General features: G+C 36.6%; 1 protein-coding gene across 5 annotated transcripts in view; it reads left to right on the top strand.

Moving 5' to 3' along the window:
- Ecpas (Ecm29 proteasome adaptor and scaffold) overlaps nucleotides 1–20,305 on the top strand; it is a 105,100-nt gene that overhangs the window by 64,457 nt on the left and 20,338 nt on the right. For all 5 annotated transcript variants that reach the window (XM_021199473.2, XM_029540186.1, XM_029540184.1 and 2 more), the window contains 14 exons: nucleotides 2,834–2,968; nucleotides 3,703–3,865; nucleotides 4,292–4,464; nucleotides 5,598–5,699; nucleotides 9,582–9,705; nucleotides 11,386–11,531; nucleotides 11,977–12,031; nucleotides 12,890–13,004; nucleotides 13,572–13,640; nucleotides 15,235–15,352; nucleotides 15,722–15,889; nucleotides 18,471–18,550; nucleotides 19,117–19,222; nucleotides 20,012–20,059. In XM_021199473.2, coding sequence (XP_021055132.1) covers nucleotides 2,834–2,968; nucleotides 3,703–3,865; nucleotides 4,292–4,464; nucleotides 5,598–5,699; nucleotides 9,582–9,705; nucleotides 11,386–11,531; nucleotides 11,977–12,031; nucleotides 12,890–13,004; nucleotides 13,572–13,640; nucleotides 15,235–15,352; nucleotides 15,722–15,889; nucleotides 18,471–18,550; nucleotides 19,117–19,222; nucleotides 20,012–20,059 — 1,602 coding nt within the window. The remainder of the gene's footprint in view (nucleotides 1–2,833; nucleotides 2,969–3,702; nucleotides 3,866–4,291; nucleotides 4,465–5,597; nucleotides 5,700–9,581; nucleotides 9,706–11,385; nucleotides 11,532–11,976; nucleotides 12,032–12,889; nucleotides 13,005–13,571; nucleotides 13,641–15,234; nucleotides 15,353–15,721; nucleotides 15,890–18,470; nucleotides 18,551–19,116; nucleotides 19,223–20,011; nucleotides 20,060–20,305) is intronic.

Below are 20,305 nucleotides of genomic sequence, written 5' to 3'. Positions count from 1 at the left end.
ATCCCTCACTTGATGTCCTGTCTTCCTGCTGGAGGTGGGCTCTATAAGTTCCCTCCCTACTGTCCGGCATTTCATCTAAGGTCCCTCCTTTTGATTCCTAAGAATATCTTTCCTCCCAGGCTCTCAGGGCTTCAGTCCTTTTCCCTTACCCTGGTTCCCCCACCCCCACCCCCGTGTCTCCCCCTCTATGTCCACTTTCCCTCTCAGGTCCCTCCTTCCCTCCCCACTTGTGATTGCTTTCTTCTCTCTACCAAGTGGGACTGAGGCGTCCTCACTTGGGCACTTGAGCTTATTGACCTTTTTGAGTTCTGTCGAGTGTATCTTGGGTATTCTGTACTTTTTGTTTTGTTTTGTTTTGCTAATATCCACTTATTAGTGAGTATATACCATACATGTCCTTTTGGGTCTGAGTTATATCTCACTCAGGATGATATTTTCTAGTTCCATCCATTTACCTGAAAAACTCAAGATGTCCTTGTTTTTAATAGCTGAGTAGTATTTTCTTTTTATAGCAAAGAGTTTTATTGTATTTCATGGAAGAGATGTAATAGTGAGAAAGTATACATGTAGGTTTCCCAGATGTGGAAGACACAGTGTCTATGATGTTTACAGTGCCCACCCTTATGTGGCCAGCTAGTTATGTGTTGTTCCTCCAGGGTAACATCAAAAACGTTATCAGGTTTAAAAAATAAAACTGCAAGTTAAATTTGAATTTTAGATTAGACTTTTTAGTGAAGATATGGCTCATACAGTTGTATACCTATTGTGCTTTGTAATACAGTTCTTTTTGGAAACTACCCCGAGTTACAGGAAAATCTATGGATGTGAAAATAGGAATATAGTTTGTTAAGAGATACTAGTTTTGTATTTTTCTTGAAAAAATTTGGTCTCCTAAAAGTGCTTCTTGTTTTAGAAGGGTTTTCATTCTTTGTGAATATTTTTTAATTTAAGCTAATCTTGTGAGTTTTGATCTCTTGGTAGAAGGTAAAAGTTTTCTATGATATAAAGAGAGACCAGACTATGAGTTTGATTCTAGGGCCTGTTATGCTGTGACCTATGAACAAAAAATACTGTTTGACTCCTACATTCTATGGTCTACACGATAATAATGCTTTTCACTTTGTTAAAAAAGTTTTATGCTAAATTTTGGAAACAAGACTTTGCATATGGTAGATAGGTATTTCCTCTGATCTACAACTATAGCCCCTCTATGTTTTTAAATAGTTGAAAAAAAGATAACAAGACATTATTTCATGACATAGAAAGTGTATTTCTCATTGTATTGGAACACAGCTGTGTATTATCTGTGCCTGCTTTTGTAAACTGCAGTGGCATAATGGAGTATTCTCAGCAGTGACTAGATAAAAGGTTGCTGATCTCTATTTGAAATCAACTATATTTATTTTATCTGTTTTAAAGTTTTGTATCTCTTTATGAAAATGCAACTAAACTAAGAATTTATATATAATTTTAGCTCATAAAATTTAATTAATTTTTAATTAACATTTAATTATCATTCCCCCTTCTTTTTTCTCCTTGTAGCCCTTACCATGTTCCTCTCTACCTTTCAAATTGATAGCCTCTTTTTCTTTTATTATTGTTATTTCATATATATGTTTGTGCATTTATGTATGTGTACATACACACATATTCATATAATTTGATGTTTTTTTTTTTTTAATGTGTATGTGATTTCAGGGCTGACCACTTTGTATTGGATAGGCAGTCAGGGAGCTCATCCCTGGGAGTGGCTAATTCTCCCTCAGCAATCATTGATTGCCTGTAGTTTTTTGTCTAGGGGTAGGACCTGGTAATAGTTCCCTCTTGGTGTGTTAGTCTCCGTTGATAATGTCACTGTTTTCATCTTGTTTGTTTGATCATTTTGAAGAGAGGCAGACTTGGTATTCTGGCTCTTTCAACACCCCTACCCATCAACCCTGCTGTTTGCTATTATGTGAGTTAAAGAGACAGGAACTGTGCTGCAGATGTATCCATTCATGCTGAGCTCCCCCACAATCCATTGATGTTTTATTTGCATTTCGTTCAGTCATGGTTTTTTATAATGGCCTCCATTTGTTATAGAGAGAAGCCTTCTTGATGAGACATGATAGCTGTACTTATCTCTGGGTATAGGGACAAGATTTAGAGTGTAGTTAGGAATTATCCTGGTGTAAGTGGTAAAATCTGTGACCTCACTAGTTCGAGGTAGTTGGCTAGGTTTCTGGTACCAGGGATAATTTCCCTCTTGGTGCATGGGTCTCGAGTCCAGTTAGGCACCTCTTGATTGGTGTGGTTATAGGGAGTGCAGCTGCTGCACCTTTATGCATACCTTGTCCTGCTGGTCGTTGTGATTGATAGGTGTCCAGTGGGACTGTTGTTTCCTTCCCTTGTAGCTTTCATAGTACTTTCTGGTATTGTGGAGGATGACTGCAGGAACGATTTCAGGTTAGATCCAGTTCCAGTATATTAAGCTTGTCCTTTCATAATATCATACACATACATAATACTTTCTGATATTTCTCTCCTTTACTCTCTTTTATCTTCCTCCATCCCTATTACCATCCCTTTGCCAGCCTCTTTCCCATATTTATTATTTTTGTTTCTGTTTTTTTGTAAGCATTTAGTTTAACCAAGGCCATATGTATTGTAACTGTCCACTGAAGCCTTGCAGAGTCTTTTTTTTTTTTTTTTAAATAGCTTTTTGCATTATTTTTTATGGATACTAAAAGATTGGGTGTTAAACTATTTCATTTACTTTTATAATTTTAAGTGTCAGATGTCAGCAGGAAGATGATTATGCATCATATACCTATTTCTTTTCTCTGTTGCTCAGAGTCTGATGAGTAGCAGTAAAGAAGAAATGCGTGAATTGGCCGCTTTGTTTTATTCTGTGGTTGTGTCTACGGTGTCCGGAAATGAGTTAAAGTCAATGATAGAACAGCTGATAAAGGCCACAAAAGACAATCATGTATGTTATCAGTTTATCTTCACTCTTCTTTGTTATTTAAATAACTTTATATTTTAAGAAAACACAGGAACCTGTCTCTGAAGTCTAGGCACTGTTATGAAGATTTTAACAACTAGAAAAAGGACTTTTCATTGTATTTTGTTGGCAGTACAGAGAAGAGAAATTATCCTTGAACATTATGATAATTAGCTATATAGTGATATAAATAAGACAGAATCATGGGTGGAAGTGATGCCCAATGGTTAAGGACACTGGCTGCTCTTTGAGAGAGCCTGGGTTCAATTTCTAGCACCCTCATGGAGATTCAAAACCATATGTAACTCCATGTCAAAGGAGGAGAAGACAACTTCTGGTTCTGGAGGCACTGCATGAGCGTGATACAAAAGTATCCATTCAGGCAGACACTCATAAACTAAAAATTAAATGAGGAAGTATAAGGACTATAGAAGCTTACTTTAAAAGTCCCTGTTCCATAGATGGAGGTTATATGAAATTAAGGTATCTAACTCTGTATGTCAGTAAAGATTGAGCTTAATTTCTCAGCATTCTTATGCTAGAAATTCTTGTTATAAATTGCCATTGCCTTATTTTGATTCATTGGCTTCAAGTAGAGGCCAGAGTAATCATTTTCTTTTTTAGCCTTAGGTTTATCAGGGGCATTATTCTAACAAGTTATTTCAGTGTATCTTTTCATGTGTGAAAAAGAAACAGTGCTGTCACATTGTTAAATTCAGAGCCCCGAGGTACAACATGGATCCTTGCTTGCCTTGGGATTCACTGTTGGAAGATACTTGGCTAAGAAGAGAGTGAGGATGGCAGAGCAGCATGACCTGGAGACAGATGCTGACCTCTTGCCTGAGCAAGAGGAGATCATTCGGAGTGCTACAGAAACAATAGGTCAGTGTGTGAACTGGTTTGCTTGGCTGCTTCAGACTTTGAATTTTTTTTTTAATTTTAATAAGGTATTTTTGTTTCTTCTTGTAGCACTTTAAAGGAACAAGCTTTTCTATAAAATAATTTTTGTTTTTAGTAAAAATGAAAATCTGTGTGTGTGTGTGTGTGTGTGTGTGTGTGTGTGTGTGTGTGTATGTATGTGTGTGTTTAACATGTTTTTATATTTTGGTGCCACTTATGGGGAAAACGCTAACATTCAAGGACACTAAGCCTTATTGCCATGGTGTCTTATTAGTACATAAATGTCAACAAGTGGTCAATCAAAAAGCATTATAGACCTTGATTTTCTGATGCTGCCTTAAAAAAATTAATTGGTTTACATCATAAGAATAATTAGTATGTCACTCTTGTATCTAAATATTCTTACAGGTTCATTTTTAGACAGTACATCACCTCTGTTGGCAATTGCTGCCTGTACAGCCCTGGGTGAAATTGGCAGAAATGGTCCTCTTCCGATCCCCAGTGAAGGATCTGGATTTACTAAACTGCACCTGGTAGAAAGCTTACTCAATAGAATTCCTTCTAGTAAAGAAACAAACAAGGCAAGCCTTTTATTTCTTTCCCTTCTATAATTCTATGTTTTCTATTCATAGTTGTATAAACTAACAAAACCAAGTTATTATGATTATAGTCATCTTTCTATATTCATCCATGCACACTGCAGCTAGAGTAATGTTTTACTAATGTGTTAAAAAATGATAAAGATGAAACTTTGATAAACTTTGCATTTGCTTTTGAATCAGGAAGACTGTATAAACTAGTTTGTATGTTATCTTTTGACCTAGTTATTCTAATGCCTTAACAGTTAGGCTTTCAGTAAAATTAAAAATTCATTGAAGAATTATTTTTGTCATACAAAAGCTGGATAATATAATAATCAGTTTTCACGATTTGTATAATTTTAGGGCAGTTCTAAATCTTATTTTTCTTACAGCCAGTTTCTTTTGAAGCAGAATGAATAATCTGAGGGAAAGAACAGTTGCAGTTTTTTAAGTTGAGATAATTGTTTTTATAGACTTTATGACATTCTTTATAATTAAAGTACCTGATGTTGAAGAGGAAGATAATTTAATGAGTAAAAAAGTACCAGTTTGCTATAAGTTAAAAAAAATTGCAATTATATTCTTGGTTTAGCTGTTACTTAAAACCAAAATAATCACAGCACATGGTTTTCTTTTTAACCAGTCATCATCAGCCATTGATGAGTACTGCAGTGTGCTCATGGGGTACGCTATAAGTTTCTCATGTATTCAAACTAAGACTTTAAAAAGATAGAGTGAAATAGGCATAGTTGTCATTTCTCTGTGAGATGACACAGAGTTTCAGAGAGTTGATATAACCTGCCTAAAGGCTACTAGGTAGTAGAGATAATTTGTTCCTGGGTCCTCTGGGCTTGTAAACCACATTTGCAACCTTGACAGTTTAAATGATAAGCCTAAGGCTTTCTCTTTAGTTTTAATTTTTGTAGGTATGGGTACTTAATGGGCTCAATTTTCTGTTGTTTTTAATGTCTTGTAGATATAATCTTGTAAAATTGGGTGCTTTTGTAACAACATAGGCATCAGTCTATGAGACAGATAGCCCCTGTCATCTTGGGAGTACTGTTTTGATATAAAGCTGCTATTCGTTTAAAATTTAAAAAAAAAAAAAAAAAAAAAAATCTGTGCTCTTCCAGATGAAAGAACGAGCAATCCAAACCCTGGGCTATTTTCCTGTCGGAGATGGGGTTTTTCCCCACCAGAAACTCCTTTTGCAAGGTCTGATGGATTCTGTGGAGGTATTTATAGTTTTAATTATTCAAAGAAAATGCATTTTTAGTTGTTTTGCTTATTGTCAGATTTTAGAATTTTGTTATTGAGAGGTTATAAATTTACTTTGTGTCTGTGTGTCTGTGTTATCACTTGCATGCAGTGCCCACAGAGACCAAAAGTGGGCATTGGATCCCCTGAAACTGTAATTACAGATGGTCATTAGTTACCATGTTGGTGCTTGTCTTAGTCAGGGTTTTTATTCCTGCACTGTAATGGGTTCCTGAGTGGGAGGCTGGAGCTGTATGGGAGGAAACAGCGAGAGAAGAAAGAGACCAAGACAGATTTCTGATCAAGGCCCAATGTTTACTAAGATTCTGCCATGCCAGGCTTCTTGATGCTTTGTTGCCAAGTTGTTAGCACTAGTCTGCTAAAGCTGTCAGCACCAATTCCACAGGTTGTCAGCTATCTCAGGAATATCTCAGGCAGACAGGTTCAGCCTCTCAGGGGTAGGGTGTCTTGGAGAAGAGCAGCAGCAGAGGAACAGAACAATAGAACCATCTAGGTGGGAAGACTCCACCCTAGGTGGTCTCATTCACAGTGGCAGCAAGAGTCAGCCTGCTCAAGGCTGGGGGAGGCTACACTGCACAAACATGATCAAGAAGCAAGTTGGAGAGGAAAGGGTTTATTCAGCTCATAGTTCTGCATTGCTGTTCATCACTAAAAGAAGCCAGGACTGGAACTCAAGCAGGTCAGAAAACAGGAGCTGATGCAGAGGCCATGGAGGGATGTTACTCACTGGCGTCCTTCCCCTGGCTTGCTTAGCTTGCTTTCTTATAGAACCCGAGACTGCCAGCCCAGAGATGGCACCACCCACAATGCCCCCCCCCCCATCACTAATTGAGAAAATGCCTTACAGCTGGATCTCATGGAGGTATTTCCTCACTTGAAGCTCCGTTCTCTGTGATAACTCTGGCTTGGGTCAAGTTGACACAAGTTGACAGTACTGGAGACTGAACCTGGGTTCTCTGGAAGAGTAATCAGTATTCTTAATTACTGAACCATCTTTCCAGTCCATACTCTGAGGTTTTTTTTTTTTTTTTTTTTTTAAATTAAACATTTGTTTCTTTATCAAATATTTAGTTTTTAAATTAAACATTTGTTTCTTTATCAAATATTTAGTTTTGAGTTTTAGCTTTAGGCTTGTTACTGTGTTAGACATAGCTCTATAAATTGCTTGTCTGGAAAAGACTCATTGTTTTTTAGTGAACCATGGTATAGTATAAATAGAAGAAACCATTTAGCCATCTGTGGAGACTGTGGGTTCCTACTCTAGTTGCTCTTGAGTTGCTAATGCCTAATGTGGGAAAAGTACTCTACTTAGTAAATTCTAATGTGTCTTAGCATGACCTAATCTTTCCTCCACCCACATTAGAGGTGATCCTTCACATTTTCTCATATTTTGTATGCCAGCCTCTTTGCTCTGACCTTTTGAAAACCTTGTACTTATTTTTCAGATTGTTGTTATGCTCATGGTAAACCTTTTTTGTAGTGGCATCATCACACCTTTTAACCATACATGGAAGGCAGGGTCTGCTTTGCTCATCATTATACAAGTGTCTAGCAGTGTGATTGCAAAGGTAGATTCTCATAAATATTGGTAGAAGTAAGTGAATAGGGATAGATTTGCAGAGAATGAAGGAGAATACTAATACTAGGAGTGTGTGATTGTGTCCAAGAATTCTGGTATAATCTGCTTGAAGGGGAAGTTACTGCTGAGCCTTGAAGGATGAGAAAGGAGATAAATGTTAGTTGAGGATAAGATGTAAGGATTGATATTACTGAGTAAGAGAACTGGTGTTGAAGTTCAAGTTTAGATCCTTTTGATTGTCCTCTGTTGGAGAGTGAATCCAGGGCCTTGCCCACACTAAGCATATGCTCCTCTGTTGAGCTGCTTCCCCATTCTTGTATAATGTTTTCAAAGAGTTATACTAATGCCATCATCCCCAGATGCCTGATGTCTTACTTACTTTTCAATTGCTTTGACAAAACACCACAACCAATGCAACTTGCAGAAGAAAGTTTATTTGTGGCTTACAGTTCAGAGTGTGAGTTCATGACTGTCATGGTGTCAGGCAGGTAGGCACTGGAGCAGTAGATGAGAGCTCATGTCCAAATCCATAAGTCCTGAGTTAGAGAAAGCTAACTTGGGATGGCCTAGCTCCAAAGCCCACTCTCAGTGACACACTTCCTTCAACAAGGCCATGCTTCTTAATCCTTCTCAAACAGTTCCACCAACTGAGGACCAAACATTCAAATATATGAGCCTATGGGAGTGATTCTGATTCAAACCATCATATCAGTTTAATTGTAACCTCTTGGGAAAAAGCTTACGTTTGCTGCCGCCCCTGCTACCTCCTCTTCCTCTTCCTCTTCTTCTTCTTCTTCTTCTTCCTCCTCTTTTTAAATAATGCCAATTCCAGTTGTATTTAAGTTAATGAAAGCTCGTTAGACTTTATTTATTTATTTATTTATTTATTTAATGTGCATTGGTGTATTGCCTACCTGTATGTCTGTGAGGGTATCAGTTCTCCTGGAGCTGGAGTTGCAGGCCCTTGTGAACTGGCATGTGGGTTCTGGGAATTGAACCTTGGAAGCCAGTGCTTTTAACTGCTAAACCTTCTCTCCTGCCCTCATTGTTGGATTCTTTTTTTTTTTTTTTTTTTGGTTTTTTTTGAGACAGGGTTTCTCTGTTAAACTTGGATACTTTTATCATTCCTAAATGCAACTATAAAGTTTTGATTTTATATGTGTGTGTATATATGAATTATGGTATCAAAAATAGGAAGCGTGTAATTAACATGTAGGTAAACAAATCAATCATTAAATTCCTGATGAAGATTCTTAAAATATCTTTTCTCAGCTCTTAAGGTCCCCAGAGAAGCTTTTCACCAGAGATGATGAGATCTAAAACCTTCAGCCCTATTTTTCTAGATTAAGAAGCACTAGATGGATGTTCCATGAAGATTGACACCCTAAATTAAGAATTACAGTGGCCTAACCTTCAGTTTTGTATAGTCAGCATGCTTATGTTCCACATGCGCATTCCATTCTTTATCAAATCCTTATTTTTTTATGCTAAAATGTTTGATAGTAAACAGGAAAACGCCAGAGGGCACCAAGGCAGATCTACTTCCATGTTGAGACAATGACTGCTACTTGTAAAACATCATCAGAATTTCTAAATGAAAATGTAAATATTTGAGTATGTAACTGTACAGAATTCTTAATGTTTGGTTTTTGAAATAATGTCAAGTTTACAGTTACATTTTAAGAATAATACAGAGAACTTCTGTGTACCCTTTGATGTAAATTTACCAAGTTTTAGCATTTTATACTTGTTTTATCATTCTTTTTTCAGGACCTTTTGGAAGAGCATGAACAGTTTTTATAAAAATATAGTGGCCATTGTTATAGTGAAAGTGTTATTTAAATTAACATCATTTAATCCTTACAGGCTGATGAGGTGAATGATGATATTGTGCTCATTTAACAGTGAAGTTCTTGAGGCCCAGGGCAGTTTAGATCAGACATGTGAGAGACTGAGCTTTATAATATGCATTGATGTCTCTGAGGCTTTACCTTTGAATTATCCCAACCTCTTATATAAACCTAACATGGTTCCAAAAATTAAAAATCACTGCATAGCGATTGTGTGCTGAGGGTGAGAAGCCATTTCCTGAAGATAAGAAATCTGTAACTCCTCCTTAGTTCTCCAGTCCTTTATTTCATCATCTTTTGCATCACTGACTTAGCTTCAGTGTGGCCAAAAATAAAATAAAGCCTGCTGAGAGGTAGGGTGTCAAGCAGCTCTTTTATAGAAATGGATATTTCTCTTTCCTTCATTGTAGGCCAAGCAGATTGAACTTCAGTTCACTATTGGTGAAGCCATTACCAGTGCTGCAATAGGAACTAACTCTGTGGCTGCCCGAGATGCCTGGCTGGTGACTGAAGAGGAATATATACCTCCTGCTGGTATCAAATACTTACCTAATTGATTTGCAGTTGCAGAGTGGCTTTCTTCTCTATTAGTTGCAAAAGTAATGTTTTCCCCAAATATTGATACATGCCTTACTGATTTGGTCTGCCAAGAAGGATTAAAGAAGATTGAACATAGCTGGGCATGGTGGTGCATGCCTTTAATCCTCGCATTCAGGAAGCAGAGGCAGGAGGATCTTTGTGAATTCAAGGCCTGCCTAGTCAATGTTGAAAGTTCCAGCCAGAGCTATGTAATGAAATCCTGTTGGGGGGCATGAGGGGGAGGGAGAAAAGAAAAAAAAAAAAAAAGGAAAGATTGAACATGAAAATGAGAACTTTCTCAGCCTCTTGTGTCTAATTCCTTACTACATAATGAGCCTTCTCTGTCCTCTGCTAGTCCTGGAAGTACAACAGAATTTAGTTACTGTGTCATTTGAGAGAACATACATGTATGTGGTTCTTGAGCATATGGTAACAGATACAAAGATTTCAGACTAAGATGATGTGTGCTTGTAATCCCTGCACTTGGAAAGCTAAGGTAGGAGGATTGCAAGTTGGAGAACATGTGGGTTATGTAATGATATCAGAGCCAGTCTGGGCTACACAGTGAGACTTTTATCTCAAAAACAAAGCAAAACAAAACAAAACTACCAATAACAAAAGAAAAATAATACAAGGTCTAGTGAGAACTCTCAGCAAGTGTTGCCAAGTTTGATGACCTGCATTCTATCCCTGGACCCTATGGTGTAGGAGCAGCTTTTGCAAAGCTGACCTGTGACCTCTGACCTCCACATGCATGCTGTGGCATGTGCTCTCATGTATGTGCACATATGTGTACATGTACACAAAAAATGTGAAGAAGCCTAATGTTAATTAAAGTAAAAACAATAGTGCAAAACAAAAAAATCCAAAACACAGACACAAATATTTTTTTCAGTTGATTTAAATTAAGAATTAAAATATATTTTAGTATCAAACCAGGATTTTTGTTTTTACTCTTTAAAGCTAAAAGAAAAATCAGAAAGTATTTGTATTTTATCTTCTTAGCTGGGAAAATTGAATAAGAATATTTCCATGGTAACGGTACTATTGTGAATTGTATCCATAGTGAAAATAGTTGCTGTACTTAGTATTATAGCTAACATTTAACACTGTAGTAATATCTCCATCTACTATTTTGTCATCTGTCATAGCGAGACTTTAAAAGAAATAGGGAAAAAGTTTTTTTAGTAGTATATGTAGGGTGACTGTACTGTGATTGGTGGAAGCCAAACTAGTTCTCTGAGGCTTCTGTTTGAATACATATACGGTAAAGCAAGCCAGCATTTTGTTGGGATTGCGAAACTGTGAAGTAATGGGGAAAGAGACAAATATGTTATAGCTGGACGAGGAAATGAAATCCAAAGTTATTGATCAGTCTTTAGATGGAAGTTTAGTTTAGAAAGATTTAATAAAAAAATTTGCTGAGATTGAAGAGACTAGGATACATGTTTTATCCAATAAACTAGAGTCATTTGAATAATTTACAAAGATTATTTAGCTTACATTAGCTTCTGGACATTCTTGGTCACTTGGATTTTAACATTGGGTTTTTGTGTGATTGTTGATGTAAGTATGATTTTTAAGAAAATTATATTTGGGTATTTTAATTGTAATCTTTCTTTGCTTATTCCTCAGGTGCCAAAGTGAATGATGTTGTCCCATGGGTTTTAGATGTTATTTTAAATAAACATATCATCAGCCCCAACCCACATGTGAGGCAAGCAGCCTGCATCTGGCTCCTTTCTCTTGTGAGAAAACTAAGTACCCACATAGAGGTGAAGGTGAGTTTTATAATATTCATTGGATATGTGATGAACTCTGTAAAGATCCCAAAGTGTTTATGAATTAAAAGCAGGAAGAAAGTGTATGAAGTATGGAATCATTAAAAAGTAGCAGAAATTTTGAAATAATTACTATGTGAGACACTGAAGGATGATGATTTGATTAATACTGGCAAGAACATGATCTAAATGTGAAGATGTAAAACCAGAATGGATAAGAATGGGCAGGCTCATATTCGGACAGTGGTCAGTCTGAATTCTTAGACAACCTGTGTATGGTACAAGTTACGGTGATATGGACGCCTGTAATATTAACTACATGGAAAGGTCATGACTGCCTTGGTCCTAAGACTCTCTGGCCTCAGTGTGCCTTACCAGCAAGATGCTTGTTTTCCTGAAGAGGAGGTAGGATTTCAGAGCTCTAATGCCTTTACTTTTCTTTCAGTCCCATCTTAAAGAAATTCAGAGCGCATTTGTTTCAGTTCTGTCAGAAAATGATGGTAAGTTGTTGGTAAATATTTGATTTGTCACCTTCAGTGTACTTTTATTTTAAATTTTAAAAGTGTGAGGGAATGAATTATACCACAAAAACCTTTGAGCCATGTGACTAAAACAAAACTAGCCACGGCCTTTAAGCCCAGCATGTGGGAGGTGAAAGGCAGAAGGACCGTGAGCGTCAGGCCATCCTGAGTTATAGATAGTAGGGCTTTCTGCAATAAAATTAAAAATTAATTTTTTTAATATTAAAGGTAATTATATTAAAGCAAAAGCCAATGTTAACTACCACAGTGCCATGTTCAAATGTAGAAATAGATATAAAGATATAAAGAGGAAATAGATATTCTTTTTTATACATAAATTAGAACTTTACATTTTTTAAATGGAGCTTAGGCTTTAACATTAGTGTTAAAGTTTTCCTACTTTGAATTACTTTTCCCTCTTTGATTAAAGCTAGGAGAAGTTGAATATGTTCGAAATTTAAATAATAGCTTTAAAACATTTTATTCAAAACACATGGACTAGTTTTGCCTCTATTTTTCTAAAATTGGATATGGGTGTCTCTCTAGGAGAGTATTTTATCTCTAATATAAACAATATATGTTGATACTCTGATACCGTGGTTTTTATAGTGGCACTGTAGTTCATTGGTATTTTATTAGTTTATGGTCATGATTCTCATCTTTATTAATTGAGGATGTCTTATTCATTGACTTGATTTAGGTAATTGAGAGTGCTTCTAATTTTTATATCTTTACTTTTGTAGCATTTTAGAATAAAGAGAATTACTTGAAAGAAAATAATTGGCCAGGAAACACATTTCTTTTAGAATAGTATAATCTTGTCTACCTTTATTGTAGAACTCAGCCAAGATGTTGCCTCAAAGGGTCTTGGGTTGGTTTATGAGCTGGGCAATGAAGAAGATCAACAAGAATTGGTGTCTACACTTGTAGAGACACTTATGACTGGCAAAAGGTATAGTGAATTTAACATTTCAGCTATGAATACTTAGGACATTGGGAATATGACATGCAAGAAGGATAGTTCCACCTTCTACTTATTAAGGCATTACATATCAATGATTGTAAACAGTTTTAATTATCCCAGTGTATACTGTTTACTTCAGAAAATTTCAAACTTGAATGGTCCTATGATAGTTAAAGCATTGGATTAGAAAACATTTTAATACCTTTGGCTAAATAAAGTTAAGGTGTGATATGAAGAAACTTGAACGTCATTTATAGTCTAAGGTGGATGAGTACATGGAGGGAGATTGGTTTTGTAATTGCTTGCTGCTTTCTCTTAGTTACTTCCTTGAAGGAAGGATAGTTTTTATGTGTGACACATTGGCTGTAAGTAATCTGAGAAATTTTTTGCTTATATTTGATTTTAGAAAATTTGCAGTCTGGTAGGAAAGAATAGTTTTATATCTTTTATACACTAGACACAGGTTTTATCAGTTTGCAAATGGATTGTATCCAATTGTTTATTGTTGGTATGGAAAATTTGAAGCTAATTTAAATTCTTTTTGATTTGTTTTAGAGTCAAACATGAAGTTTCTGGAGAGACAGTGGTATTTCAAGGGGGTGGCCTTGGCAAAACACCTGATGGGTAAGTGTGCTAAATCTAAACATATTGATCAACTAAGAGAGAATAGGAATGTTGTTTGTTGATGGATAAATAAAAAATGGCATGGAAAAAACCCTACTGTCTTAGATTAGGTTCTCTTGGCCTCTGAGATAGAAATTTGTATGCTGGAAGATTATTGGAGAACACTCTTAGGATTGTCTTTGGGAGCAGTGAGCAATGTTGGCCTGAAACCATACCTCACTGGACACTGGACTCCTGAGGAACTTCAGGCTAGGATGGCGTGGCCCTTCAGGGGTGTCGGCCTCAAGCCACAGAGCCTGGGCCTCTTGCCATACTCCTTAGACTTTTATGCCTGGCCAGTGAGTAATCATTTGTGGCAGGCTGCTTTGTGGGAGGCCATGACCTCAAAGACTAAAGTTAGTTCTCAGACTGATACTAAGTCTAGAACTGTCTGCTTCTAGGAAGCTGAGTCCTGAGTAGACATCTTGCAACATAGAACTACATTCAATTCATCTAATTTTTTTCTGGGAATACTTTTTGTGTTTGACTAGTCTGCCTGTTTTGTATTTTAAATTAATTTTGATGTTGTCCCTCTTTCATTATTATTTCAGTGTAGTTATATTATCATTTTTTTCTCTAAGAGTTGCCAGGAAACATATGCCACTTGCTCTGTCTTCCTGTGACATTTGGAACAAGAGAATATTGCAGGTGGTTTATCTGTCCTGTGCTATCCTATATCTTACTGTTTTCATATTCAAAGTTCTTTTTATTTGCTTGTTTTTCTAAATTCTTTCTGAGCTTTTCCCTTTGTTTTCTTTTTTCTCCTCTTTTTTGGGTGGACAAGGTCTCATTATTTTTGTTGTTCTTAAACTAGTTGGCTCAATTGAATCCTCTGGTACAACTACAGCAGTACAAACCACTGTACTTGGCTTCTTTACGAATTTTAAAAAAATGCTAATTTTTCACAAAATGCTATATTATACCTAGAGGAAATTTAGCATAGAGAGATTTTCAAATCACTCATGGCTATGAGAGATTGCATACAGCATGATAAACTTTCAAGTTGTCTCCAGAGCCACCAAGAGCTTCACTTCCATGGAACATTCAGGCACATTTTAGGTATCGTGTTCTTTATTAAATAACTGATAAAAAGCAATGGAGAGTCCATCTGGCTTACAGTTGGAGGCTGTAAAGTCTGTCACAGAAGAGAAGGAATGGCAGTAGATGGCTGTGTGGTTACAGGGGACTCTGCCTCCTAACCGCCTTCCTCCATACACCAAGGATCCACCTCTTACAGCTCCTGCTGCCTTCCAAAACAGTGCCATGAACGGGGAGCCATAGGCTCAAACACTTGACCCTATGGGAGGTATTTCATAGGTAATTTGCAACAGATATTTACTGGAAGAAAGATTTAGAAATTACTGATAATTGAGGTATACAGCTTTTTATATTCTTCTCAAACTAGTTTTCAGTCTCCTCAGTGATGATTGTGGTATTAATAACTGAGGAAAATACAATTTAAAAGAACCCTGTAATATTGATGCTGAAATTTACGTCAGGCCAAAGATAGCTATAAAGATATTTTATTGTGTATTTCTTTTTGTTTGTTTCTAAGTCAAGGCCTTTCTACTTACAAGGAGCTTTGCTCTCTGGCAAGTGATCTCAGTCAGCCAGATCTGGTCTATAAATTTATGAATCTGGCAAATCATCATGCAATGTGGAACTCCAGGAAGGTAAGTTGTTACTTTATTTCATTTCTTCAATTTTTGCTGGAGAACAAACTCAGGGCATCATGTATACATGACAAGTGCTCTACTACTGAATTATATACCCCTGTCTCTTACTGAGTAGTTATTCTTTTATTTACTCCAAAACCAAACTTGTTACATTAGCCTTGTAGTGCCAGTTCATGTGTAGTTAATTTTGAAAATCTGTACCTGAGAGCCAGGTTACCACATTAGTCATTATTTGGTAAAGCTGGAATACTAAGTAATGTTCTATTTAGGGATAAATTTGAGAAAGAATATTTGAAGCCTTTTTGTATTTACTATGTTAACATTTTATTATGACAGTCATGTATAGTTAGTCTTTATTATTTTCAGGGTGCTGCTTTTGGTTTTAATGTAATTGCTACCAGAGCTGGAGAACAACTGGCTCCTTTTCTGCCTCAACTAGTTCCTCGACTTTATCGTTACCAGTTTGATCCCAACCTTGGAATTCGACAGGCTATGACAAGCATTTGGAATGCATTGGTCACCGACAAGTCAATGGCAAGTATTTGTGAACATGTGTGTTAGGAAAACTCTGTAACTTGCCTGTGGCACCACATAGGATTTAAACCAAACACCCGTTGCCCCTTGTATATTTATTTCCTTCCATTGCTTGTTTGCTTTTTCTTTCAGTGATTCTGTAATATTTCCTGAGATCTCAAAAATGAAGGCAATCATAATGTTCACTGGTTGGATAGATAGTTAAAAGAACAATAGTCTAACCTCTGGATATGATCTCTACAGGTTCTCCCTCCTCTTTGTTGGGCATTTCAGCTCAGCTCATCCCTGTTGGGTCCTGGGAGCCTCTTACTTTCCTGACATCTGGGGCTTTCTGGTGGCTACCCCAGTGGGAGGAGAGGCCCATGGTCCTGTGAAGGCTCGATGTCTTAGTGTAGGGGATGCCAGAGTCACCAACCTGGGTGGGTGGGTGGGTGAGTACCCTTATAGAAGCAGGGGGAGGGGGAAGAGATGGGGGGTGCGAAGGGGAAACTGGGAAAGGGAATAACAGCTGAAATGTAAATAAATAAAATACCCAATTAAAAAAAAAGAACAGTAGTATATTCACACAAATGGAGTACTACATGTTTACAGGGATCACTGATGCCATGGAGAGTGGGTCACAAACATGCTTAAAGAGTTATTTTAGTTGGGAAGACAGACAAAGAAATAGTTAATTGCCTACATTGTTTTCCTTGGTTCTGTAATCTGACTGTTGGTTGCATTCAATCCTCCTTTCAGATGTGAAGGTTTCTCGGGAAGAGCCTCTGAATACTGTTGTCCTCTTAGCTTTCTTTTACTAACTCCTGGGCACATAAACCTTCCATTTACTGTAATGATATTACTCAGTTCTTCACTGGACCTGTACTCCATCCCTATTTACAGACTTAACTTCCTGCCTCATGCCTTCACTGGGCTGTTACTCACATGTACCATAAATGTAACATGTCCAGTTAAAAGCTGAAAAGAAAAGACACCTTTCCTTTGTTCTCATTGTTCATGTATTTGTCCAAGCCAGAAAACTTGATATCTTCTTTTTTTGTCTGTGTCTTATTTTTTTCCAATTTTTATTAGGTATTTACTTCATTTACATTTCAAATTCTATCCCCAAAGTCCCCTATACCCTCCCCCCACCCCCCCGCTCCCCAACCCACCCACTCCCACTTCTTGGCCCTGGTGTTCCCCTGTACTGGGGCATATAAAGTTTGCAAGACCAAGGGGCCTCTCTTCCCAATGATGGCTGACTAGGCCATCTTCTGCTACATATGCAGCTAGAGACATGAGCTCAGGGAGTACTGGTTAGTTCATATTGTTGTTCCACCTATAGGGTTGCAGACCCCTTCAGCTCCTTGTACTTTCTCTAGCTCCTCCATTGGGAGCCCTGTGTTCCATCTGATAGCTGACTGTGAGCATCCACTTCTGTGTTTGCCAGGCACTGGCATAGTCTCACAAGAGACAGCTATATCAGGGTCCTTTCAGCAAAATCTTGCTGGCGTATGCAATAGTGTCTGCGTTTGGTGGCTGATTATGGGATGGACCCCTGGGTGGGGCAGTTGTCTGTGTCTTATAATGCCCCCACTCTCACATCAAATTTAGCAGCAGTTTCTGTTGATTCTGCTTTATCATGTGTTCCTTGAATCTGCTCCTGTCCCTGATTCTTCCTGATGAGTAGATCACCATCATCCTTTTCTTCTCTTTGTCGCGTGTTTAATTATCTATATAGCAGCAAAAGTGGTTTTAATATTACAAATTGGATTTTGGTTAAAATTCTTAAATGGATTTTTTTTGTTGTTCACATTTCCCGCCCCCCCTCCCCCCAATATTGGAATTTGATCCTAGGTTCTTAAATGTGCTAGGCAGGTGTTCTACCACTGACATTTCCTTTAAAAAAAAAAACAAAAACTTTTTTTGATACAAGATCTTGATCTGTTTCAGGCTGGGTCCAAACCTTTTTGTTTGCCTCAGCCTCTCAAATAGCTTAGGTTATAGGGGTGCACAGCTACTTTTAGCTTGTAGTCTACTGTTCCAAATTAATCTACCATTAACTTGTTATCACCAAAGCTTAGATCAAACTCACTTTTCTCCTGAACCATTGTATAATACTTACTTTTGTACCAGAGTGCAGACCAGTGAGATACCATCTTGCCATTGAAGTCCAGTGTAATAGAGCAGTGCAGTAATCAGTTGTCGGATATGATTTACCTTAAGAGGATGCTGTGGGAACATGGAAAACAGTCAGTAGGCCAAAATTCTCTGAGTGGTGGTCACTCCCAATTGCCATGGACAAAAGGTTGGACTGCAGAGGTATTATATGCATGCCAAGGAACAGAACTGAGACTAATGAGAAGCCAGAGTGGCAAGATGAGTCACAGTGGGCTTTGTGTTGTATAAAGCCCACGTGATTAGACTTTATTCCCATACACTATGGAAAAGAATCTTCTATCAAGTTATTGCAAAATGGTGAGAGATTTGCAGATTGAGAGGCCCAGGGTCACTTTAATAATAAAGTGATCAGTGTTGATGGAAGGCAAATAATGGATTGTTGGATTTTACGGTTTTCATTTTATCCTTTTGCTTTCATTAGGTGGATAAATATTTGAAGGAAATTCTTCAAGATTTGATTAAAAACCTTACCAGCAACATGTGGCGAGTTCGAGAATCCAGGTATCACTTGGAAACTGATTAGCCAGATAGAGCTGGAAAATTTCCCTTCAAACTTCTAAGAATTTTTTTTATATAGTGAAACAAAATTTAAGTTAAAACCATCATATTTTTAGTTGAGTTCTTTAACATTAAACTCTACTTGATTTTCTTAAATTAGTTTATATAAATATTATATTAAAAATTTGTGATCATTTGTTAAATTGGTAGACATCAAGTTGTATAATTCATGGCTTTATATTGTAGGGAGTATTTATATATGCAGTTTGTACACATTCAGTGCTTGTTATGTACTTGGTAAGAAGCCAGACATTGAGAGCACATAGTTGAGTTAAAAGTGATGTATTGGTGTATCATTTAAAGGGACTGAATTATAGTTGTAGAAATTGTCATTAGTGATTTGTGTTATATGTGATAGATATATTTGAGGTAATACTAGAATAATCATGATTGTCTTAGGGTGAGAGGTTAGGACTAGAAATATATGTAGGAGTCTATTATTGTTCAGTATGACTGTTTAATACTGGATTTACTTGATCATTTATTTGAAATCAAGTTTTTATTTTCAGCTGTTTAGCTCTCAATGATTTATTGAGAGGAAGACCTTTAGATGACGTCATTGACAAACTTCCAGAAATGTGGGAAACACTTTTTAGAGTACAAGATGACATTAAGGTATTATAGAAGTAAATCTACATTTATTTATGTTTGTATATAAACTGGAATCATTAAAATATACTATAGCTTTTTTAAATGTATGTGTTTCAAAATTCCCCAGATAGACAGTTTTAGGAAATTGCTTTTTTTCTAAATTTCTGCTTTGATGTATATGTAAAAATAAAAGTTTGGTTATCTTTAGGTCTCAACTGAACTGACTTAAAAGTGGTGGCTACAGCCTTCCTTTTTTTAATAAAAATTTCATGATGCTGTAGAATTAGGAGCAAATCCCCATTTTGAAGTAATTCATAGTGAGTAAAGTTTTAAAGTTTAGGCATTCATTTCCAAATACTGTGATTAATGCAAAAATATATCAATTTTTCTAGGTTATTTTACTTATTACTAAAGTTGGATCTATACTAAAGGATCTAAAGCCTGGACTGTCGGAATTTGAAACTATTTTGACATTCTTAAAATTATAGACTGCTAGGCTTTTCTTTCTTGTTGCTTTATTTATTCATTAGGAAATTTTAATTCTTTTAGACTCTTGACAGAGATTTTCTTTATGTATTTGCTTTTATAGCACATCTTATTTTTGACTGTTATAGTTAATAGCTATAATTTTACATGGTCAAAAATAGATCATATATACATGTCTTTCAATGGGCAAAGAGTCTTAACAGAACAACATTTATTTAATTTATTGAAAATTATGTTTTGCTATTTTATATTAGGATCTAATTAGAGAATGGATAAGAATGAGTGCTGTGTAATATGTATAATGGTGGGCTTTTTTCGTTTCTTTAGGAGTCTGTACGGAAGGCAGCAGAACTAGCTCTGAAAACTCTGAGCAAGGTGAGAAACTCATCTCACAGTAAGATACAGTAGGGTAGGGTTCACCATGAGCTTGACAGTGCTTTTTTATTTTTTATTTTTTCATATGAAGCAGTGTTGCCTTGTAATTGGCTTCTTGTGTAGTTTACTGATCTTAACAGTGAATAAGAAAGTGGTTCTCATTATAATATGTTTAGTCTATATGTGTAGTGTATCTTGAACACCTTTTACATTTGGTTCCTTAAATGGTAAGCATCTGTAGGACTC

Source organism: Mus pahari, chromosome 6, assembly GCF_900095145.1.
Source record: "Mus pahari chromosome 6, PAHARI_EIJ_v1.1, whole genome shotgun sequence".
In the NCBI taxonomy this organism is placed as follows: Eukaryota; Metazoa; Chordata; class Mammalia; order Rodentia; family Muridae; genus Mus; species Mus pahari.
Note: the sequence above shows the minus strand (reverse complement) of the source record. Positions and strands in the feature narration are given on the sequence as shown.